Source organism: Nannospalax galili, unplaced genomic scaffold, assembly GCF_000622305.1.
Source record: "Nannospalax galili isolate Female #2095 unplaced genomic scaffold, S.galili_v1.0 scaffold239, whole genome shotgun sequence".
Classification (NCBI taxonomy): Eukaryota; Metazoa; Chordata; class Mammalia; order Rodentia; family Spalacidae; genus Nannospalax; species Nannospalax galili.
The window spans coordinates 1,142,849-1,168,810 of record NW_008343017.1 but is presented as its reverse complement, the minus strand read 5'-3'; the positions used below and the strand labels follow the sequence as shown (position 1 = coordinate 1,168,810).

At 42.0% G+C, this 25,962-nt stretch overlaps 1 protein-coding gene across 1 annotated transcript in view; it reads left to right on the top strand.

Annotated features, from left to right (window-relative positions):
• Positions 1-17,426: 17,426 nt before the first annotated feature.
• Positions 17,427-25,962, top strand: part of LOC103738843 (E3 ubiquitin-protein ligase KCMF1-like) — a 118,501-nt gene continuing 109,965 nt past the window's right edge. Inside the window, 1 exon segment of the mRNA XM_008839013.1 lies at positions 17,427-17,553. Coding sequence (XP_008837235.1) covers positions 17,427-17,553 — 127 coding nt within the window.

Sequence of the window (25,962 nt, the reverse complement as noted above, 5' to 3'; positions counted from 1 at the left end):
GGCTTCTCCCCTCTGCGACTTTTCAAACCTGCTGGTGTGCCTTCCCTGCAGTCTGCTTTCCTTCCAACTGCTCTGACTCACACAACCTGGATGTCCCTTGTGCTCTGACACCTTCAGGCTGTGGATGTTGCATCCATCTCTCTAGAAGATTCTGACCTTTTTCAGTCAGCTCCGACTTGTCTACAATGTCCCAGCTCCATTCCTGCTTCCTTTTGTGAGCATGCCCCATGCCCTTCCACACTGAGCGATATGTTTTCATAATCCCCTCTGGCAGCATCTAATAAGAAACATTTTACACAGTGCTTCAGGGGCATTGCTTTGATTCTGTGTGGTTCTCAGGAGATCTCAATAGGTCAGGAGCTAAGTTTTACCTCTTTTTATACCCCTAGTATTTATTGCATTGTCTTCACACAGGGAATGGTCAATAAACATTAAGTGAGTGATCTCATCTCATGACATAGCAACAACAGCAAAATTCTTTTAAGACTACATGGAAAATTTTAAACTTTTTTGAAGTGTACTAAGTTACTGTCAAACTGAGACTTTTGAAAAATATGTAATAATTTCAATACTTCCTTGTCATTGAAAAACCTATCCTATGAGTATTTAATGAGCCTCTCTGTAGTCTGTGAAGAGTTACAGAAAACTCAAAAAAAAACCCTGCTTGTGTAATGTTCTTTGTGAGAAGAGAGTGTCTTGGGCTTTTTTAAAATCCCCTATAGGACCTAATATATGACTAGCCATTTACCAAAAGCTTAGTAAATACTTGTTGTTTGATTGACTGGTTGAAATATATGCAGCCAGTGCTGCTAGGAAACTTCCACCCTAATTTATTAAGTGCTGACAAGTTAGTGATGCAATAGGGAAACTTGGGATTATGACATAAAGGCTCAGCATGGTGATTTGGGAAGCAGCTTTCTGGTGGTCATCTTGTCTGCAGCCTCTGTACTAGAGAGAGTAGGTCACTTCATCTACTTCCTTTATACAAACTACCCACTGCCAAATTTTAAATCTGATTTTGGCCTTTTTCCACCTAACATTCTATAGCTTCAACACTTTAGTTATATAACGATTTGCAGTTTCATATATCTAGCTTTACTCTGTCTCTTAAGATACAGACATTTCCAACTGTAGACATCTAGACTTTGGGTCTCCCTTGTATGCTATAAGCCCTGACCTTTGCTCACTGCCTGATCCTTCTCTGTTCTTTTTCTAGGTTATTGACCCCTTAAGTTATAATTTACTAACCGTAATGGTGGCTAAGCTACTTTAGTTCTATGGCTTTAATCACTCTCATTTGTAAAATTTTATGTTGTTTTTGCCTTATAACTTATTGATAGAATCAAATGAGTATTACTCATTATAACACTATGACACGTGATACCTAAAAGAATTTTATACCTAAAGAAGCAGAGGTTGACTTCGTCTCATGATTTCAGAGGCTTGAGTTCATGTCACTTGACTCTGTTGCCTTTGACCCAGAAGAGAGACAGAGTGTCGTGGCAGGAAGGGTGGCAAAGACAGCTGTCACCTCATGGCCAGGAAGAGAAAGAGAGAGGGCGAGGAAGGGAGAGGGCTCCAATAGCCCCTTGAAGGGCATGTCTTCAGCTACTTAACTTCCTCCCACCATGGCTCAACTCCTGAAGATTCTACTGTCTTATAATAGCAGCACAGTCTTGGAACCAAGCCTTTAGCATGATAGCCTGTGAGGGATATTCAGGATCCAAACTATAGCAATAAACGACTATAGGTGAAGCACTGAGAGGCCCCTAATCCCCTTTCAGTGAGTGATTGCCAGTGTCCTTTTTCTCACCCAGGCTTATTACTTGGAACTTTCAGAGCTACCCTTACTCCCTCTTTCTTCATCTTGGCATCCATGAACCTCAATTTTTGGACCTTTGACCTTCACACTGACTGTCTCTTTGGTATCAGTTCTTCTGTAAACCAGGCAGGCAAATAGATGCCACTCCACACGTATCTAATAGTGAATGTCACTTAGGCTATCAGTTTAAGTAGTGATGCAACTGAGACATAAAATGGACTAGTAGGTCAAAGAAGCTACTGGAACTTCCGGGACCAGGACCACGAGGGATGCTGGCTGGCTTCCTCTGTCCTCTTACTGTTCAGTCTTCTGCTAGTAACTTTTCTTAGTGAAACCTGTATGGAATTTAGTTAGCAGTCAAACCCAGAAAACAAGTTCCTTCAGTGAAAAGCAGAGTAGAGGCTCAAGGACTCTTAGCTCACTCTGCTGCTTTCTCCTGCCCTGCTCAGGTCGTGGCTGCCTCGTGTCTAGACTGTGTGACTTCCTCACCAACCTTCCCAGCACCACCTGCTTAATACTTTAGTTTCTCCTCCATATTTCGTCCAGAGTTATATTATTTAAAAAAATAAAAATCAAGACCTGTTTTTTTTCTAACTGAAAGAAGAAAGAAAACCTTAGTTTGGAGTACTGGGGAGAGAACTAAGTGGGTAAAGTACTTGCTGCACAGACTTTAGGACTGAGTTCAGATCTTTAGCACTCAGGTAAAAACCAGGTGTGGTGGCACATGCCTATAACGCAAGTGGTGAGGGGGATGGAGACAGGTGGATCCCACCCGGCTTGCTGGCTAGCCAGAATAGCTGAATTGATGAGCTTGAGATTCATTGAGAGACCCTACCTCTTAAGGTAAAGATTGATAGAGGAGGACACCTGATGTGTTCCACATGGCTTCCATATGTGCACACATTGGTGTGTGTACCTCCCCCCACTCATACACCACACATTGCACACACAAAAGCAAACAACAAACAAATACTGCTTTATTCATCACTTCCCATAATATAAACTATGACTCCTGCAGAATGACCCTACCGGATCCTTCACCCTGAGAATCCAGGTTATGTTGGGTCATGAGTGATTGAATTTAAACTATTTCTGATGGTTTCAACCTGAAGTCTTTCCTCTGTATCTGCCACGGACTCTATGCTAAACCAACTAGAAATTTACAGCAGAGCTTTCATGCTCTTTGTCTGCTTGAAAAACTTAGGTTTCTCTTTTCTGGAAGGCCAACTTTGCTGTCCTCCAGGGACCTCACAGTCACTGGCGCTTCCTTCTGTGTCTTATGTATTGTTCCTAAACTCTGTTATAGCACTTTCCTTGTTAGACTAAACTGCCTACTTTCTTGCCTGTTTTTCCTGTCCGTTTCATGTGCGTTGAATGAAACCTTGTGGAATTTAATTGTTAAATAAATATTAACACTGAATCTAGTCCTTGTGCCAGGACTTACTTGGCTGAATGATTTTCATGGGTTCTAGCTGAGATCCTGTGAAAAAGGCTCCATGAGAAATGAGTCCTTCTGGTTCCATGAGACCACGTGAACTGGTGGCTTGATTTATTTCACCAGATCCTCTGGGTCACATGACCTGTGTAATGTGAATGGAGATTCAATTTACAAATTACTTTGTGTCTATCATCTAAAATTGGTGTTTGCTCTTTTGTATTTCTTTTATTCTGAACTATAAATTTTCAAGACATACTTGGCTGTGGAACCCTGCTCACTACACACTAGGGTGTCCCTGAGCCTCCTATGATAAATCTGAACTATCTTTGGTATGATGTTTTCCAAGAAGCAGAAAATTCCTTTGATAAATACATTCTAAATCGGTTCCACCTTTTTGGCTTGTAATCCTTTGGCAAAATTCTCTGAACTTAGAATACTTCAAGGGCGTTTGTCAGCTGCCTTTTTCAAAAGAATTGATATTTCTCCCAAAGGAAGACGGACGATGTTTTGCTGCAATAATTCTGGGCTAGCTTGCTGGGTTACTGTGCCTAGTTTAGATATAAGACTCAAAATTTGTAGAACTGTTTTGTACAGTCCTTCTGTTTATTTTAAGACATGAACCATCACAGCAGCCCCACATGGCTTTCTGTGTCTTTGAAGGCTTTCTTGGAAATGACATTTGATAGTAAGTTGCAATTGAGTTGAGCTCCTTTTCCTGAAGCTTGACCATGGTTCATGCTTTTCTGTGGTAAGGGTAACAATGGAGGCATAGGCAGGAACAGCATTGAGAGCTGTTTGATCTGGGTAGGTAGAGTTGGAACAGAAGAGAGGGAGGCACTGGTTGAATGTAACAGCATCTAAGATCATCTAAGATAAAAAGACATAACTACATACAAAATTTGTGATTATGCCATCTTCAAACCATGACAGTAGAATTGAAGAGATGATTTTAGGGGGGATATGCCTGGTTTGGGTTCCTCCTTTGTTCTCCCTTGACCCACTTGGGTAGAAAATGGAAATCAACACTGAAATCCATGATCCCATTTAAAAAACTACACACTCAGATTATGAAGATCTTGAAGGAAATTAGCACTAGTCATCAGTGTCTATTTTCTCATTGCAATATTGTGGCTTGTGTTCACATCTGTATGTTAATAAATTAAATGCTTCTTCTAAGAACAGGAACTGAGGGTTATTTTTTACAGTAAGAGTCAAGCTTGTATAGTGCTTGACACACAGTGGAAGCAAAAAAACTGTGTAGAATAAATTACTAGACATGTGAAGAATAAATGGAACACATATAGAGAGAAAATTCTAGATTTGAAGATTTAAAATTGTATCAGTCACTTTTCTGTTGCTGTGATAGAAGCACCATTGCCAAAGGAACTTATAAAAGGAAGAGTTTGTTTGGGCTTACAGTTCCAAGAAGTAAGAGTCCATCATGGTGGGGAGGCATGGTGGCAGAGGTGGCTGGAGCAGGAGCAGAAGCTAAGTTCTCACGTCTTCAAGCAGGCATAGGAAGCAGACCGTGACTGGAAATCTGGCAAGGCTTAAAAACTCTCTAAGCCCACCCCCAGTGACGTGCTTCCTCCAGCATAGACCTCCCAAAACAGTGCCACCACCTGGGGTCAAAAATGTCCAAATACTTGGAGCCTCTGGGGGACATTCTCATTCAAACCATCACAGAGATTAATAGAAATTTAGCAGAGTCTTCATTGTTCTGAATTGTTATCTCCTTGCAGGACAAAAACAGGTACAGGATGTTTGAATTATGTAAACATGAACATTTTAAACTAGAAATGGGGGTACCGAGAGCTTAGTATTTTAAGATGTGATAATTCAAAATAAATGAGTCATCAACAACAAATGGTTCTAGAAGTTGAAAGCAGGAAATCAGGAGACAGAGTTGCTAACATACATATGAACAGGGTTAATTATGAATCTAAAATGTCCAGATATTCACTGAATCCAACCTCAGTGATTTACAATAACCAGCAGCAAGTACTCTGGGAGGCCAAAGTAGGTCAGGTAAAAATATAAAAACTAAGTCTTTGTCCATAAGTGCTTCTCAGCCATTTCTACATCAAAGCAAATAGAAAATAACCTAAGATACCGTGAGAAGAATCAATATTCCAGCCTACCTGTTATCCAGTTGGAAATTCTGTTCAATTGAGTTACTCCACATAAGGTGATGCCTTTGGACTGGTAAATTGCAAGTGATCAGCCCTACATACATTAGATAAACTAGGCTGCTAGGTCTAGAGAACAGAATTTGAATGGATGCCTTATTGGAAGTAAAAGTTGGTCACTAGAAAATGGGCAGACCCAGCTAATCATGGCAGACATAGAATGCCAACTACCTGACACTATGAAAAACATATGTGGGATGGGTTTTGTGCACAGATTTCCATTAATCTCAAACTGATCCTGATCACTAGCTAGAATATTTCTAAGTATTTGTGACATAGGTTCTATCCTTAGTATCAACCATGAGAAATTTGTAGTCCTACTATGGTATACATATACATAATCAAATAAAAAATTACTTTTAAATTACAAGTATTGCACTTTGATACTTGAACCCATTCTGTGTCCTGAACGCTAACAAATTATAATCAAACATTTAATTTCTTTTCTACTGTAAATGGATTGTAATATTATTGTCTTTTAAGTTTCTGCTTGTCAGAATAATGGGTGCTTCTCAGAGTATTTGTATGGGGGTAAGTACCACTATTAGCCTCATTTCCTACTAAAGTTAATAAAACTTCTCAAAATCACACTGATGGGAAGTGACAGAGCCTTGACTCAAATTCATATTTCTCAAATCCCAAAGCCCTTTTTGTTTTGCCCCTTTATTCCGGGGCGGGGGGTGGGGCAGGATTTCTTTGTAGCTCCAGCTAGCCTGGAACTTTCCATGTAGACCAAGCTGACTCTATTTCACTAAGATTCACCTTTTCCTCCCGAGTGAGGAATTAAAGGTATGGCCCACCACATCCAAAGTTCATGGCTTTACTGAACCACTTTGAGTTTTCTCCTTTAATAAAATGGAATATTTAATTTAGTTAACTAATTTAAACTCAATAAACATGAATTAGACATCCAATACGCAAGACACCATGTCAGCTAATGTGGGTATAAAGATGGAAAGGATAGGAATCTTTCTAAGAGCAGATCTAACTTCTATTTATTTATTGATTATTTTTATTTTATGTGTATTAGTGTTTTGCCTGCAATTTTTTTTTTCTTTCTGGTCTTTTCTGAGACAAAGTCTCCCTGTAGCTACAGCTGGCCTGGATTTGCTATGGAGACCAGACTGGCCTCCAACTCACAGAGATTTACATGCCTCTGCCTCCCGAGTGCTGAGATTAAAGGTATGTGTCACCATGCCCGGCCTGCAAATGTAATTTTGCCTGTAAGTGTACCCCTCCCTGTGTGCAGTGCTGGTGTAGGTCAGAAGAAGAGGCATCAGAACCCTTGGAACTGGAGTTAGGAATGATTGTTAGCAGCCTGGAAAGCAAACCCAGGCCCTTTGTAAGAGAAGCCAGTGCTTTTAACTGCTGAGCCATCTCTCTAGCCCGGAGACCCGACTTTTATGAAACTTGAAGTGTAGGTCATTTACAGACCTTTGAGAGAGATGAACAGGGGCTTGAGAGATGACTCAGCTGTACAAACAGAAGGACCTGAGTTCGATCCCCAGAACCCAGGTAAAAAAGCTGGGTGTGGTACTATGCACTTATAATCCCAGTACTGAAGAGGCAGAGACAGGCAGCTCTCTGAAGACTGCTGGCCCACTAGCCTAGCCTAATTAGTGAGTCTTTAGTATGAGACCATGTCTGAAAATAAGGTTGAAACACACAGGAGGAATCTAACCAGGCAAGGCAGAGGACAAATGGCACCAGGTTACAGTTATGCGATGCTTGGGGTACTGAACATTTTGGATGCAGTTTTGTAGGCACTGGAATAGGACTGAAGATTCTGGATTGGAGTATTATGGTAGTCTTGCTAAGGATTAAATATGGTGGGACAGGGTTGGAGCAGGAGTGATAAGTGATAGAGGAATAAAGCCTATTCAAGGTGGCAAGGAGGGAGCTGAAAAGAGCCACTAGATTTGGACTGATAGGATAGCAGAGGTGAGTGAGGAGGGGTCTGAGAGAACCACGTTCTGGCATTGGTGGACTTCTGGATACCAGAGCCCCTGGAAAAGAATGGGGGTGCTCAGTGAAACCAGATGTGATGTGGGAGCAGCTACGTGTGACAGCCAAGTGGAAGGGCCTGAATCACACCCACATGGAGGTGCCCGTGTATGCTTCTGAAGATCTGGGGGCCAGAGTAGGCCTAGAAACTTCGACTTGGGAGACATTAGCCTGCCTTTGTCATTGAAACAGTGGCTGCCTAGCAGTGAGGGAGAGAAGGCAGAGCCTGGAGGGAATGCGGAGTGCAGGTGGGGAAGAGAGTCAGTAGAGAGCACTTCCCACATCTAAAATACTTATTTCCAAAATGTTATCCGAATTTGTTAGTGTTAGTGAATACTCTCAAGGACATTTTTAAAAAATTTCCCTCGAGAATATTTTCTGTTAAAGGTTTCTTTCCTATCTGCAACTATAGTAGGATCTATTTCCTTCCACACCAATATTTGACCCCGCTCAGTCACTAGAACCATGAAGAAAAGGTGGGTAAATAATAATTAAAACAATGCATTAACTCAAAATTCTGATTTCTTGACCCAGGGTAGACACCAACACAATGACGTTCATTTAGCTATCTCTCCTCTGGGCATTTGAATAGGCAGCTAGGGTTGAGAAGATTTACCTGAAGTAATTGTATCCAATCCCATGATGCTGAGTGACAGCTGGAAGGTAAGGTTGCTCAACTTCCTATCTTCAGCCTTGACCATCCTGGAGCTCAACATACACTTGTTACTTGATAATTTGATTTATCACTTAGCTATTTCAAACATATCATGTCTAAGCTGCATTCATGATTTATTCTTTCAAACTCGTTTCCTCCCCAGTGTTCCAACCTCAATAACAGGAATAACCATTTAGGCACGTAGGCCCTCCTTTCTCTTTCCTATTCTCTTTCTAATGTATCAATAGACCTGACTGTCTACCAAACAGTTCCTGAACCATCCACGTCTCATTCTGACACCGTAGCCCGCTCAAAGCCGTTGCTCCTTGCCTACATGACTACATTTGCTCATAAGTCACCTCCTTGCTTTCTGTCTCATTCCCTTAAAGCCAATTATGCAAACAGCGGGTACGCTATTGTGGTTCCAGGTATGCCTCAGGGGAGCACAGGGTTGTACAGACGTAGGATGAAGACTGTGGGCAAGTGTAGTAGAAGCAAGATGTCAGTAGACGGTTTAATCGTCATGCACCCAGGGACGGAATGAGGCCTTCTGGTTCATTTGAAAGAACCAGCATTCCTTGCAAGTTGTGATTCAGGTGCCTCCAAAACTCCATAGCTGGATGTCTGTCACAGTTCTAGCCCCCACCCTCTAGCTTTGCTCCACTGGCATCTCCCTCTGATGCTCCTAACAGTCTGGAATAAGACCTGAGACTCTTATTCATTTGGGGACTTGTTAAACTTTCGACCCCTCAGCTTTTTCCCACACTTGTTTCTGCCTCTTATCTGGTATCATAATACTCCAGTACTGACCTGATTCAATTATGCAGCAGCATAAGAGGAATTATTTAAATGTCAATGGGCAAGGTCTCCTAATTGAAGATGTCTTTGGTCAGTCTCCTGCTCTGCTGTGTAAAATGCTCACATAGAGTCCTTTTGGGGATGAGATAGAGATGAAGGGGGAGAGGGAAGAGAGTGAGTTACTTTAAGGACTGGACTCACTTGTGGTGGCTAGAAGCACAGAACCTTGCAGAGTTGCTGACTGGCAGGCTGGAGACAGGGAAGAGCTGATTTTGTAGCTCAAGTCCAAAGGCAATTTGGTGGCAACATTCCTTTTTGCTTCTGGAGATGAGGAAGGCCTACTAGGCATTTAACTATGAGAAAGAGGCCTACCTACGTCATGGAGGACATTCCACCTTGCTCAAAGTCAACTGATTTAAATTTGAACTTTGTAAAGAACGCTCCTACAGAAATGTCCTGAATAATGTTTGGCTAAGTGTCTGTGTACCATGGCCTGTCCAAACCAACACATTTGAAGATCATCCATTACAAAAGGTAAATGTCAGCTGGGAAGCGTGAAGAACCCATGAAGCAAATATGACTTTTTAAGCAGTGTGTTATTCACATCTCGATCAGTAAATGTTCCTCAGGTGCGCTCTTAGGTGTCGCTGTTTCTTTTCTTCAAAGATGCCCCTTAAAGCATTGTACATAGGTAAGTTATAAAGACTCAAGTTGAGCAAACTCATGCTTTCCAGGTAATAACTGAGTAGACAAATGAAATCGGAGCTTAAAATTCCATTAGCATTTAGGTACTATGGAAAGTTTGTCTCAAAAGCTCCTCAGAACCAAGTTTCAGAAGGTTGTGGAGGATATTCTGGATGTGCCATGCTATCTTGCTCACCATTGACTCACCTCACACTCACCAGATCTCACAGGATCTGGTCATTGGGGGTGTTTGGTGACTGTGAAAGGAGTAAGTGGCCCTTTTGTTCTGACTGAAAAGTAGTCAGCCTTACATTTTTCATTTGGCATACAGCGTCTCTCCAACACCACAGCGTTCTGATTCACATAACGTCTCTCTAAGACCACAGCATTCTGATCTGCATAATGCCCTATGGATCTTTAAAAATATCATTTCAGGCCAGAGAGATGGCTCAGCAGTTAAGAGAACCATCTGCTCTTGCACAAGACTGGGTTCCATTCCCAGCACCCACACGGCAGCTAACAGCTGCCCATACTTCCAAGCCCTCTTCTGACCTCCACCGGCATTTCACAACACAGGTGCACTTACACACATGCAGGCAATATACACTCATACACACAAAAATAATAAAGTTTTAAAAATCAGTTCAAGGTGCTGAGGTTAAGGCAGTGCAGAACACAGTGATAACACAGAGTTGTTGAACCCGTCTGGAGTCACATGCTGGTGGCATCACTTCCTCTCTTTGGGAGCCTGGCCAAATTACTTACGTTCTTTGCGACCCAGTTTCTTCCATGTGGAAAATGGAGCTAATGGTAGTATTTATTTATAGTTATTAGGAGAACTAAATGAGAGTTCATGCAGAGTGCTTGGTAGAGTATTTCATGCATAGGAGGTGTTCTACAGTTTTACTATTGAATTCTTATTATTATTGTTGTAGCATGGCAAGGAGGAGCCATAGCAATTGTAGTTACAGTGCTGGTTGATGTCTAGTTGAGTGATTCCTTAGTCAGTTCACTCAAAAAGACTCATCCTGCTGCTTTTAAGAAAAAACATCTCTCACGAAAGACATCAAAGAGCTACCGTCATGGTAAGCTATAGCCGGTTCCAGACATCAGATACGCCTTTACATCTAACTCCATGAACAAAGAAAGACCAGCAACCTGCCTGCTCCTCACCCCTTTGCTCTTAGTTCAGTGATGGTTCTCTTCATTATATAACAACATTAGCCAAGCACAGGTGTGAAGTGAGAGGCACTTAATTTCTGCAATATTTTACTGTCATTTCCTCCTGTTATTTAGCTTGGAGTTAGATGTAAAAGGACATTGCGTGGTGCCTGGGACCCCAGTGGAGCTTAGAATCACGACGTTGGTGGTCACAAGGACCCATGATTTCTGGGGAGAAGAAGGGTGTTAACCAGGTGTCTTGGCCAGCTTCCAAGTTGAGCTCAGTGAATTTTACCTCCTGAAATTCCCCTGTCCTTTCCATTGGATATGGTATTCCTCTTGGCTTCCTGTCCCAAGCTGAGGTCCACGGGACTGTGGTACCGCTGCACAACAGCTGCTGCATTCCACCACTGAGGTGCTGTTCACGGATTCCAGTGGTGGATGAAGTGAGAGGCTTAGGCCCAGCTTGGACAAGGTATCAGCTTGCAAAATATTTGAGGACCCTCTGGGATGAAGGACTCTAGGCACAGCAGAGATGCTATAGTGGTGATGTGAATTGATTCATTGCTATCTCCAGGAATGTCATGGGCTTTAGCAGCATGGACCAGAGCCCATGTGGTTACTTGTTCTGCCAGTCTGAGAGTCTTTGTGAGAGGAATGGTGGCATGGGGTTCACAGCAGGATGCCATGATTGACAGGAGTGGGAAGCCCCAGGGGTGAATTTCAGCTGCTAGGTCTGGCCAGATGGGAGAGGCTGCCCATGTGTGCTTGGAAGGGGATAAGGGTTTTTGCGATATCTAACCCACCGAATTATCTGGTGTTTCAGAATTTATATTTTTTGGTGGAATGCTAATGGCCCATAACTAGGAGGAATTTGATAAACACAGTAATGACAACAATGAAATCTACACACTGTCAGTGAAATCAAAACACTTCCCTGGTGTGAGCCTTCCATGACTACACATAGGGAAGGATAAAAGAAAAGAAAAATATTCCAAGTATTTAATTTTATAGACCAGCCAAGACTCGACTTATCAAAATGGACCTGGAAATATCAAGTTCAAATCATGGGAATAATTGCAAAAACTTACATTCTGGAACTTCTGGGAAATGTCAGACCTTACACTGTGCAGGGAATCTCTTTTCTCCCACAGCTTCACACATTTCTGAGTCTAGCCTAAAAGTTTAAGATCAAGGTCCCAGAGGTTGTGGAAGAAATGATCCAGTGATTGCTTGTCATCCATATGACCATGGAGACGAAGCTCAGGAAACTGGACCTAATTTGTTCCAATGAAATCAGGCAATAACTTGAACTTGAACCACAAATATATGAAAACTGCTGGAACTATGTATATTTTCTCTCTTCTTTCAGCACCCACCCCCAGTCGTCCTGGCTTCCTTTGTTTTCTGAACGTGCTCTGACATTGTTTTTTTTAACTCTATGCACTTTCTTTCACCCCAATCCTATTATTGAAGAAGTGAAAAACAATGATTCAGAAAGACATCAAACTAGAAAAGGCTTTGCTCTTTGCCCTTAAACCAATCTGATAGAAACAACAGAAAGCAAAATGAAGATGGATATTAGGAATTAACTTGGGAACTCTTAGAAATGTCCCTAAGGACACTGCCTTTGGGGGCAAAAGTCTTGGGGAAAGGGAGCAAAGAAGAGATGTGGGGAGTAAGTCCAATCTATTTTTGCTACTCTGTGGTACTGTTTGAGAGGCTGCCAGTCCTAAATCAACAAAGCAATTCAGCAGAGAACCAAACCCTTACAGGTAAGATAACCTATTTGAACATGAATGCCCAGTCCTTGATCTGCTTCCTCTCCAGACCTCTAGACTGTCCGGTGAATATGCATCTTAGTTTGCTTCTCTGTTACTGTGATAAAACACTGACCAAAGTCAACGTAGGGGAAGATTTATTTGCCTTAAAGATTAGAGTCTATCATTGGGAAAAGCCAGGGCAGGAACTCAAGGCAGGAACTGGGAGGCAGGAAGTGAAGCAGAGACCATGAGAAAAATCCAGCCAGGTCTTTGTCTCAGACCTAGAAGAAGCAGGAAGTGTGATCCTGCTTGGTTATTATGGATTTAGCTACTTAGACCACTAAATTGTCTGTCTCGTATTGCTCAGTTTTGTTCCTTCCTGACTCTGGATCATCACCGAAGCCCTTTGTGGTGGTTTGAGTGAGAAATGTCCCCCACGCGCTCCAAGTGTTTGAACACTTGGTCCCAGTTGGTGGCACTGTTTGATGAGGCTTAAGAGGTGTAGCTTTGCTGGAGGAAGCATGTCACAGGGTGCAGGTCTGAGAGCTCATGGCCTGACCCCACATCCAGCTTGCTCTCTTGGGCTCCTGTGCCTGTTTGAAGATGGGTGTGCTGAGCTTTCTGTTCCTCCTACCATGCCTCTTCTGCTGTGATGGACTTTTATCCCTCTGGAACCACATGCTCAATAAACTCCTCCTTCTGTGAGTTATCTTGGTCATGGTGTTTTGTCACAGCAACAGCAAAGTGATTAATCCACCCCTTGTCATGGCTAGGGCCCATACCTGCTTATCACATGATGGATGATTTGTCACTGCAGATGTGGATTTGTTTTCGAGTTCTTGGATCATATCTTGTAGCTTGACATAGACTCCATATAGCATCCTCACCCAGTGTTTTAAACACTTTAAATATATCTGTCATTATTGTGTATCTGCTGGATCATGTAGCTCATGCTGAAGTGGGCCTTCTGGGGTCCACTTGCTTCTTCTGGGCCTTAGTCAAAATTAAGGTCCTTCTGTGTTACATGACAAATGAGATTAAACATTATTCAAAATGCAGTATTGTGTATGCTATCTTCAAATTTGAGAGAGGTCAACTAAATACCGTGCTTCTTAGTGGTGGGAGATATGTGTTGTGTGCCTTTTCCTTAGGAGGAAATATCTATTTACCCCAGATGGTGTACCAATGACAGACCAAATGAGTCCAGCCAAGTTCAATGTGGTAGACCATGAATTTATTGGGTTACTTCCAGGAGTGTGGATCAGGGGTTACTTTCAAGAGAAAGGATGAGGGGTTACAGACAGGAGCATGAATGACTCAGAGGCAGTTACATCACTACAAAGCCCACCACAGCAAGGGTAGTGACTTGGGTTTTACAAAGCTTCGGCCCTGGAGCTGTCTGTTCAACATTCAGGGCTGGATACTCAGTCTCCTTTCCCCAGCAGCAGCTGACTGCTTATATACGTTTAGAGAGGGGCCTCAAATCTTGTAGCTTTCTGACTTTGCTGAGCCTTGTAAGCTTTTCTGACTTCCTGAGTTCTACAAGCCTCCCTCTTCCTTTCAGGGGGCAGGTTTCAGGTCTGAGCAAACAGTTTTACAGTTGTGCAGTGCTTATTTTTACAGTAGAGAAGAGGTCTCCACACACTCCATACCACAGAGCCCTAAAAGCTTCACCAATGTAGCTATCACCTGCATTTTTGTGAGATCAGCTTACTCTCTGGTCTACACTCATCTAATCAGAGAACACAGAGCACCCTTTTGTGCTCATTCTATGTGATGATTGAGCTCAGGGTGATCTGAAAAATGCACACAAAATGAAAGTTTTCCTTTCGGTGCTGTTGGCAAAGTTTACTAAGTGGTTTAACAGGTCCTGTTCTTTGAGTTTTCTAGGATTTAGGGTATTGCTAGAATACAAGCATGAATAGCAACTCCGAGTTAGCTGCTGATCCAAAGAAGGGGCTTAGAACCACCATCTGCTCTTATTCAAAATATGCTGTCTTAAGAACCCAACAAAAACCCACAGCCAGAAGCTCTGCTTTTGTTTTTTTAAAAAATTATTTATTATTTTTACTTTATGTATCTGGGTGTTTTGCCTGCATGTATATAAGAGTACCACGTGCACACAGTGCCCTGCAGAGACCAGAAGAGGGTGTTGGATCCCGAACCAGAGTTACGGGCAGTTATTAGCCACCATGTGAAGTGCTGGGAATTGAACCTGGGTTCTCTGGAAGAACAGCAAATGTTCTTAACAGCTGAGCCATCTCTCCAGGGCCTCTGCCATATTTTTTTTAACTACACATTCTCTATTCACCTGCAAAGTAGAACCCAGGCAGCTGTATTAATCAGAACAGCTTAGATTATTTGAAAATTACAACTCTGAAATGCCAATGACTTAAAACAACAAAGATTCATTTCCCTGTGTCACCAAGCATCCATTGTGCATTGGTTAGAGTTCATTGCACCATCCTTGGCCTAAGACAAGAATGATGGACAGCCTCTCCTAGAGCCTTCCTTTCTATTCGGGGGGAGGGGAGGCAAGGGGATGGCAGAATATTATAGAATATTATGGCTTTTAAAACCCTGCTCCAAAGTAACCTTATTTGACTTAAATTTCACTAGGAAATTTCTCTATGTTCTCAAAAGGATAACCAGGAAAATTTGCTTTCTAGCAATAATAATGTCAACAATAGAATAACCCTTTATATACCTGTGCTGGATAGCTTTAGTGTCAACTTGACATATCTGGGTTGAAGGAACCTCAACTGGGGAATTGCCTTCATTGGACTGGCCTGTGGCCATGTCCATGAGGCACCTTCTTGATTGTTGAGGCATGTGGGAGGGCCCAGCCCACAGTGGGTGGTGCCATCCCTGGGCAGGTGGGCCTGTGTTGCATAAGAAAGCAGGCTGAGCAGGGGCCAGGGGAGCAAGTCTACTGACTTGCAGGGGTCCTCCATGGCCTGTGCTCCAGCTCCTGCCTCCAGGTTCCTGCCCTGAGTTTCTTCCTTGGGCTCCCTGATGAAGTGTAACCTGGGAGATGTAAGACAAACCCTTTCCTCCCCAAGTTGGTGGTGGTCAGAGTGTTTTGTCACAGCAATGGAGCGAGAAACTAAGACAACACCTAAATTAACTTTAATTCAGTGACCTTACATCTGTGCCATGTCCACCATGAATTCATTGCAATAGTTTTCTGAACATTTACTGTGAGTTTCATAGCTATGTAATCTACTTAGGTCTATGTAGTCTGGATAGAACTTGATTGTTGCTCAGTCTCTAATAATTCTTTCTTTATCCAGATGGCTATGCATCTTTTCAAAGTTGTTGAAAACAGTAGGTTACAAACATAGTTATATAAGAAATTTAGATCCATTTGATTTGGTATGTGTGTGGGAGGTATTGAAGTCACCCACTATCACTGTATAGGGGTTAATCTGTGGTTATATAAAATATATAAAAAAACTCTTACAGATTTTTTTTTATGAAAATGGATGCACCTTTGTTTGGTGTACTTATGTTTAGAATTATAATACAGACTTGGGCTGCTCTCAAACTTAGAGAAGATTTTTTTTTTTTGCAGTAGACATTATTCAGTGAGGAGATGCATAGCTGGTGAAAGTGCTGAGAAGACTGAAAGGTCTTAAAGGGGACTTCTGTATTACCCCTTCCTGCCCCAAGTCTCATGGAGCATCGTGGAAAAGGAAGTGGAAGGAATGTAAGAGCCAGAGGATGGGGACGAGTGCTGTGACATGTTGGATTCTGGATATGACATGACTGTCACAATCATGAACTCACAGCGGCTGTTGGGCCTACACAAAACCTACACAAGACCAAGTCAATCCAAATCCCAGAACAGATGGAGGAGATGATCTCCAGGCCCCACCCCTCACTGAGGAGCTATTGGCGGTGGGTAGTTGCTGGGAGAAGGAGAATAATTCTTTACTGAGGATGTGGTCACCAGTAGACACCAGTAGATGGCCCCACCCCTGTGTACAACTTGGATTAATAGGTTATCAAAAGAATTAAAAAAGACTTAAAGATATAAGGGAAGCGTTTTAGAGGATACAGGGAGTATTGTGAAGGAGAAAATTGTCAGGTAGGTATGATCACATTTTATTATATGCATGTAGAAATTCTCAAGCGTAAAGAGAAAATTTTTAAAAAGAAAAGAAAATTAAAATCTACTTTGTGTTTAAAGTGTTACTATCAAGTGACCAGACCAAAGCATAGGGCAAGAGGTCTGAGTCAGACCTGTCGAATATAGACAGCAACCAAGTGCCTGGGGCTGGAAAGGTCATTTCAAACAGGTGTATGCCAAGGGTACAAATTTTGTACTTGACAGTGGTCCCATATTGTTACTGAGCTAGAATATGATCCTTTCACACTTTGTGTATTTGCAGCACAAACTAAGAAGGCTAGACCCATGTTGATGCTTTGAGTAACAAAAGCAGAAGGGTGGTTGAATATTTTCTGTGGTCTTGTCATCAGGCCATACTATAGACCTGTCACGGTCATATCAGGCTGGAGAGACTATTAGTATTAAGTGGGGCATGTTGTCAGCCTGAGAAAGTTTTGTGAACCCAAATGAAAGGTTATGCCTGGGCAATGAATAAAGGCCTCTGTATGTCTGGGAAACCATTTTTCCAAGATGTTGGCCCAGTTTTCTGCTGGAAGCGGGGTGGGCAGGAGGCAGAAGGCAGCACTATCTGGTGAGGACTGTCGAGTTTCTTCAAGGGTTGAATTTGGCATGCCAAGTCAGTTTATGGTTTACTGGAGTACTTGGTGATATGGCTAGCTTTCCCTGGTATTTACAGACTCCAGAAGAGATTGTGGAGGAAGCTGTGAGCACAGGAGTAGGGACTAAACCCAGTTTGGTAACATCACTCCTCTGTCACCACCAGCTTGGTACGGAGTGACAATGGCTTTCAAAGCCTCGTGGCGGGATGAGCGTGAGTGGCTGTCATTTCTCCGGGATACGACGTTCTCTTCTCTAACCACAGAAGAACGAACCACTGATGGCCGCTCTGGGGTGTTTAATGGAGACAGTAAGTTTGGTAATTATTTTTCTGGACCACTCTCACCCACTTCCTCACTTGCCAAGTTGACTAAAGGTTGCTGAATTTTTCTTCTTTAAAATATGAATTGTCCTGGGGAAAATGAAATTGTTGCTAAATGAAAACCAGTCAAAAAGCTGAGGCCAAAAATTGTTGGCAGTCTTCATGCTGAATTATTCAATCTGCACATCACAGCCAGCCTATGGGTCTTCAGGCTGTCCCAAGTAACAAGGGAATATGGCTCCTTCTCCCAACAGGAAGCACCCCTGCCCAGTGGTCTGGGCTCTGGGCCATGGCTGAACCTTACTACCACTCCCAAGGAAAGCTTTCTGTTCTACCCACAGATGAAATTGTTATGTCAAGAATAAACATCTGCCGAATTAGCTTTTCTAAGCATGAAGCAGTCTGGCTCTTCACATACCCATGAACTCTTTCCCTTTCTTTCTTTCTTTCTTTCTTTCTTTCTTTCTTTCTTTCTTTCTTTCTTCTTTGCAAGACCAGCCAGTGCCCACTGACCCATTCTTTCTTTCTTTCTTTCTTTTTCTTTCTTTCTTTCTTTCTTCTTTCCTTCCTTCCTTCCTTCCTTCTTTCTCTTCCTTCCTTCTTTCCCTTCTTTCCTTCCTTCTCTTCCTTCCTTCCTTCTTTCCCTCCCTCCCTCCCTTCCTTCCTTCCTTCCTTCCTTCCTTCCTTCCTTCCTTCCTTCCTTCCTTCCTTCCTTCTTTCTCTTCCTTTTGTCCATTTGTTCTTCCTCCCCGCCTGCCTGCCTTTCTTTCCTTTCAAATATAAACTTGTCAAAGGGAAAAAATAGTCACTCTATTAGGGTCTTTCCTCCTTCCTTATCCCCATAAAGAAGGCAAAAGACTTGATAGAAAGTCTGTTGTGTACACCACACCTCCCTCCTAAAGCTGCTCTTCCTTGATATCTAGCAGTACTCCACCAGACCCTCTCAAGCTCAGATCTTTGGGTAGAACCTCCATGATGGTGAGGAAATTGGTGCTGATCATACATATAGTATGAATCAAAGCTTGTAGCTCAAGTGACAAATTTGTGTTATTCCAAAGTTCTTTCATATCTTAATCCAGAAGAGTGACCAATAGAGGGAATTCTGGGGCAAAAGATGGGGCCACAAGTTGTCTAGGCAACTGAAAAAGATGGCTTCCACTCACTCTCATCTTCCCTTTAACTTGGCATTGCCTGCAAGTAAGGTTGGCCAATCAGAGCTCTGCTTTCTGAGGTACATTTCTCACCACAAACACTCTTTTTTGGGAGACACACTTTGTTTTATTTAACTAGTATATGAATCAGACTCACTGTCTCAGGCTAACCATACTAAGTATTGTTCCCTGCCTGACTTGAAAAGAATCACTAGGATTTATTTAGTTTATAAAAGACATTAGGGCTAAAGGTGTAGCTCAAGTAGTAACCCCCTTGCCTATCACACACAAGGTCCTGTGTTCTATCCCCAGCACCTCAGAAAACAAAAAGAATTAGGCATTTTGTGGATGAAGGAACTAAGGTGGTCTGCATAATGCCAGCCCCAGGACTGTTTCCTGTGACAGTATAAGGCAATGTCTACCTCAGCTCAGGGATTATTTTATTTTCCTATTAAGATGATTTAGTACGTACCCCTTAGTTTTGGAACCAATTTCGTATGAGGACAAAAAATTGTGTGATGATATAAAAGAAAATAAAGGACTTCAAGATGTACTGGATGCTGAATTCTAGGTTCCAAAGTTTTATGTCTAAAATGACTTCAACACTACAAAAAATTTTCACAGACTAAAAGAGCCTTTAAATGTTAGTCATGGTCATCACAGGACAGTGAGATTATAAGCGATTTAGATTTCACATGACCAACCTGTGTTTCTATATATTCAAGACCAGGTTTTTGTCAAAGCCAGAAGATAAATATCCCTTGAGGGCTTTGTACTTTATTTCAGATGTGGAATAAATGTAAAACATGTTGATGCCCTTCATGCTACTATGAGGGTCAAGGGGATGAGAAGGCATTCTAAAGTATATAGTATCAAAGGAGGATCCTCAAATACTTCCAGAGCACTTAGCGGTGAAGCCAGAGTGACTACTGAGCATATTCAGTTGCCCTGGACTAGGGGATGGGGTGAGTATCGAGGAGTTTGGTTGGTAGCAACAGACCCAGACCATAAGGCCAGAGGTAGAAAACATAGACTCTACTTGGAGCTGAATTTTCTGATCTCACTCTTTCCCCCTGCCCTAGGCTTAAGTCTGCCCTAGAGAACAGCCAGGATCCAGCTGCAAAACTGAATTCTCAGATATAAACCTAAAATTATGGGAAAAGACAAGTGGTAGCTATTACAGGTATTTTTTAAAGTGGGTATTGGGATATATTCCACAAATGCATTTGAGCTTAACAAGGCTCAGCGTGATTTCAATTGTTCCATTTCTGCACAAAGACCTGCCTTGACTGTGTATGATAAGGAGACATGCTGTGACAAAAGTACCTTGGAAGTCCTGTTTGACAGTGGAATCCCAATGGCAAGACTCAGCAGGAGTAGCAGGTGTGCAAAAGATCCAGGATCAAGCAAAGCAATCCATCTGGGAGGCTGCATCATCATCGTCATCACCAAAAAAATAATAAATACTGAGGAGAAGGAGTGTGGAAGGTCAGGGCCAGGGAAAGAAAAAAAGTTGTGGAGTTTTGATTCATGAGTCAGGATGGCCCCAAAGCCTAGCATGAGAAACAGTGCAGTGATGTCATAAAATAATGGCTTCATCTGTAGGCCAAGCAAGTCTGATCTGGGTATGGCAAGAAAAAGAAGCTTCCCTGGCTTGGCGCAGCTTGTTCCTTTATGTGCTGGAGATGCCATTTTCACTAAAAGACCAAGCTCAAAGTCCACAAGGAGAGTCACCAAAGACTCCTTTTTTTATGTAAAAAAACAGGGAGTTGTTCAAGATAGAACTCTCAAGGACTGTGAATAAGAAAATCCTCCTTAGAGGAGAGTTTAGCTCTCTTTTGAGAAGGAAAATTGTTTCTCAACCAATCATGGCCTCCATATTCCTTCCCTGCCTATTTCTTGCTGTTCTCTCAAGCAGCCACTGCTGAATTACAGATTCTAAGTCTTCAAATTTCAGCCCAGCATGGCTTTGCTTTATCACAGTCACATGGGATGTGGGTAGAATAGATTTGTTAGCAGGGGTATGTCCAGAACAGTTAATTACAAGTTACTCACTTTAAAATGAATAATTCCGCCTATAGTGGGAACATTGTTAATGCCAATGCATGTAGACTCCATAGCAAGTAACTTCCGTCTAATCACTGTGCCCACCGTGTCCAAAACAGCAGCTAAAAGGACTAAATGGACTGTCAGACAGCATTTAGTGCATTCTCACTCCTAATGGAGGGAGGACATAAGAATTTTTACGATTCAAGATTCCTAATCTAGCACGTGAGGCCTGGCATTTCTAGACCCACAAAGCACTGCTCGTGAGGCCAGATGGACTGAATGTCTAATAAATTGCACTACATCAAATTATACAGACATTATATATTTATTAGCGATGGCCCTGAGGGAGGCAAATGTCATACCTGAGGAGATTCTCAGGAATGATTCTTTGAAACATTTTAAAGGAAACAAAGGAGGAGTGTTGTATTACTGGAGAGTTCTGAGAGGAGAAATAATCGAATTCCTTTACCTGAATGTGTAGAGAGGGAGCCGCAGCTGGAGCTGGAATGGACTTGGAAGCTGTGCTTGTAGGAGACTGCTGAAGGGCAGGCACTCTGGCTGTCTGTAGAAGAAGGTGGGGAAATGAAAGAATAGACACTGTCTCCACCCCAAACCGCCAGCCTTTTACCTGTGCCACTGCTGACTGACTCCAACCTGAAGGCAAATAGCAAGGAAGTCCAAGGCAGTGAAGTTGCTCTCCTGGGTCAAGAGCAGGATGGAGGCGGGGAGGATGGAGAGTAGATCAGAAGACAAAAATGAAAATACCTGGCAAAGTGAATGGTAACACATTAGTAATGCGATTTTACTCTTTTGCACAAGGCCCTTTTGAGATAGAAGTAGACTGATTGAAGTAGAAAAGCAAATAGAAATGGAACATCCTTCTTCTCCAACCTGTTATGTCCCCTGAGAATGCCAAACTGTCAGTGTCAGGCTAGAAGAACAAAGACTTTCCAAACCCCAAATAATAAATCCTAGATATTGGAATACTGAGTTTTGTCATTATCAATGATACAGAGAGGAAGGAGAATCTTTTTTCCAGTAGAAGCTGGCAGGACAGGAGGGAGTTTAGAGCAGAGTCTCACATGCTTATTCCTTCCCTGCATATTTGAGCTTAGAGGAAGAACATTCTTTCGGGAAAGCATGCAAGAAAAGTTTGTAGGGGAGTCAGAGGTGGAGAGGGAGCAGGCTTTATTTACACACCTCTTAAGGCATAGCCAGAAAATGCTTTATGTTTCATGGCAAAGAGCTCTACTTTAAAAAATGGTGATGCTCAGCAGAGAGTTGACAATACACCAAAAAATACTTTGTGCAGTTCAGTGTTGTGTGGAGATGGCTGCTGCAAGTGACCCACATATCACAAGGGGCTGAAGATGCTGTTAGTGGAGGGGCCATAGTGACAAAAGCTCTGTGGCCCAGCACTACCAAGAAGTAAGAATACAGCATGACCCTAAAAAAAATATTGAATTCAACCGATTGTACCTCAAGATAGAGCAGTACAGTGCCCAGGAGCAAGCCAAGATCAACCAGACAATATCAGAGACCAGTGGAGGATACGGAGCAGAGCATAAAGAGGGATCCCATTCTACTTCTGTGAGGATACAAACAGTTTTCCTGTACTCGAAGACATTATGACCGGCAGAATAAGGACTGGGAAGAAAATGTGATTTTTCTCCTTGAATAATCTACCCAAGTTAGACAGAAAAAAATTACGTTGTTTCTTTAAAGACAATTCTGAATTTCCTAATTTTTTTTCCTGGAAAATTTAAAACTCTACTCCTACTCTTCTAGGGAAAAAGAAGATAGATTTGATAAATAGTTTAAAGGTACAAATAATTTATTTGGCTGGAATGATGAAGCAGGTGAATGCAAGACATAAGTAGCTGAATCAGGTGGTAGAATGTCCAATAGGGAGAATGGGCAGTCGGCATATTTAGGTAGGAGGACAGTATATTCAAACATTGACATGAGCTCTGCTTGGATGTCCAGACAATCAGGAAAGAAAATGGTATGTCCTGCTCGTGTTAGCTGTTTGGTACTGGTATGATGGGTGTACAAATGTAGTCAGAGATGAAGGCTGTGGGAATCCAACAGCATGAATTCACAGGAAATCCAACAGAAGACAGCCGTGTGGGACTCTTCTGCTTCTTCCATAATTATATGGCCCTTAGACATTTGCGTGGCAGCTGGCCTTTCTCTGTTCTCCATTCTTGTGACCGAGCTTGTAGAGCAGCTCTACAATCTTCTTAAATCAATGGACCAGGTGTCCTATAGATAGACCTCACCCAAGCTGACCCCAGGGTCTAAATTGAGGACGTGGCAAGAAGCTCCTTGCTGCTGAGGTTCCACCTTTGTTTTCCCAGTCAGGTGTCTTTGGGAGCCCAATCTTTTGAGAGTTACTGGTCACTAACTTCCATTTTTAAATGATATTTTGATCTTCATTTTTACTATACTTATTATCTTATGGAAATGAGGTCACAGTGATTGGTACCCCAAGCATCCAGCAACAGGCTTGGATAGAATACCTTTCCTGGCTCTTCTGTGGTGAGTTACAGCTCAGGTATTTTTAGATTATGTTGAAGGTGACAGTGAGATCAGAAATCCTCGTGATAATCAGCACTGCTAACTTTTCACTCCTAGTGAGAGGAGTGCCTTGGTCTCAGCATTATGCTTAACCCTGGGATTCCTCAGTCTTCTTCTGTCTATCTGCCCAGTTTTCTCTTTCTCCGCTTTTAGGAGAAATACTCAGTTGAAGAGAGTTATTACATGCTCTCAAATTGGTTTCCCTTTCTTCTTAGAAGTTAAGAAATAGTAGTCCTTCAAACACTGACATGAGCTCTGCTTATATTGATATTCACTAGAAGAAATGTTCACTCTATTTATATCACTTTTATCAATTAATTAATGTGAAAACATTTGGGGGGGCAGTAGCAGTAAGATTGTTCAATGGGTAAAGCCACTTTTAAGGCTTTTGCTGTTAAGCCTGACTACTGAAGTTCAATGCCCAGGACCCACACAGTGGAAGGAGAGAAATGAATTCTGAAAGTTATCCTCTGACTTCCATATACAGGCATTCGCACCCCATCCCATGAATAAAAAATACACAAATAAATACTAAATGTAGCAGAAATAAACTTTTTAAGATTTTCCTTCCTTCGTCTCTTTCTCTCTTCCTCTCCTCTTTCTCTCTCTCCCCTTCCTTCCTCCCTTCCTTCCTTCCTTCCTTCCTTCCTTCCTTCCTTCCTTCCTTCCTTCCTAGTGTATTGCTTGCATGTTTTTAAGTGTGCCTGTGTCCTGCAATACCTGCTGAGGTCAGAAAGGTGTCATATTCCCCTGAAACTGGAGTTACGGATAGTTGTTCGCAGCCTTGTGGGTGCTGGGAATCAAACTTAGGTCCTCTGTAAGAGCAGTCAGTGTTCTCAACCTCTGAGCAGTTTCTCCAGCCCCTAAAAAGAACTTCTTGAACGCAGAGCCCTGTTACGGCTCTACCTCTGAATTACCTCCTTAGCCTTTATTGTACTAACTTTCAACTACACATCTATCATCCAGAATAAAATAAGTTGAAGACACTTAAACTTCTCTTTAAATTTTTTTTTGTCAATTTCCTACATATATAATGTGTTGTGATTTAAAGATTAATTTTGAGCATAGGTTTAAAGTGAGTTCAAGACCATATGGAAACTCATGAAGGGGTATTTGAAGACCCAACTAGACAGCGTTCACTAGGTTGCTTTGCCTCAGACTTCAATTATCCGTACGCTTAATCCACCAGATGCAGACGGCTTCTCATTCCTCCACTGGGCACAGTACAATTTCAGTTGGCCCTTCTGAAGCATATGGTGCAGGAGTGGAGGAGGGGGGTGTGGAGGGTGGGGCTTGAGTGACTAATGGGGAGAAACCGCTTTTGCATTTCAACCTTCTGAAGTGCTTCTGCCTGGGTATCTTTTCAGCATAAAAAAATCTCCACATAATCTGTGTCCAAAATGTTGAGCAAATTTATGAAATTGAAGAGTGAGAAGAGTCTGCTATAGAATCTGTGGAGAGAAAATGGTTTGTAAAATTGAGCAAAGTTCAAACAATGAATGAAACAGATACATGTCTCTTGTACATTAAAGAAAAATGAAGAGGATAAACAAAGGGTAAAATAACTGCATTACTCTATGCAACACAATAACTTAATATTTTCAACTTTTTTATTTTCTTGTAATTCTTAGTTTTACTAGCAAAGTACAACAGTATACTTATTTTTTGTTTAACTTCATAACTTTTCTCTTTTAACTTCTTCATTTAACTATAAGATACAGATAGAAAAGTATATTGTAACATACATATAGAAACACAGAAATACAGAGAAATTAGTTTAAATCAAAGATTTCCATAAAGTGAATTTCCAGAAAGGTCTCTTGTGCTTGTGTCCTCTCCTAAGGATAACCACTATTCTAAATTCCAGTACCATTGCTATGAAACAAATGTTGGTGCCATCCTCAAATTCGTGGATGCTGCTGTTAGTAGGTAGGTCATTAAATGTTGATGGTAGAGTCTTCATGAACGGGCTCTAGGCAAAAAGAGGACATGGGGTTGTGAGAAGGCATAGAAGGTAGACCTGGGAGAGTTATGATAAAGAGTGGAGGTAGATGTAATAAAAAGCATTGTATGCACTATGAAATTCTCAAAGAATTAATAAAAATATTACATCCTTTAAAAAAGACCTGACACTGATACACAGTCAAATGATGGATTTTAATAGAGAAATGTCGGGAGCTGGAGAAACAACATTCATTACCAAAAAATATAATATGGCTCTACAAACAGTTGACTTAAGCAGGACATTCTGCCTGCACTAGTAACCTTGAGAAAGAATTTATGGCAAGGTTATCTTTCTCTTCCCCTTGCAAACAGTTCTCGGAAAGATAAGTCATGCAGTAATCTCTTGGAACACCTGGTGGTCAGTCACGTTGCTGAATTGCTTGTCCCCCACCCCATACCCATAAGAATGCTGTAACCTTTGACCAACTTCTTCAACCCCTTCTAAATACAAACTGTATATAAGGAAAGCTTGCAATACAATAAAGCGACCCTTGACAAGTGGACTTGCTTGGGCTCCGTCTCCTCTTTCTCACCCGTTTTTCCTTTCAGGGAGTGGTCCCCCTCGAGCTTTACCTATACAGGGTCCCCGCAGGCGGGGGCAGGATTGCCCAAA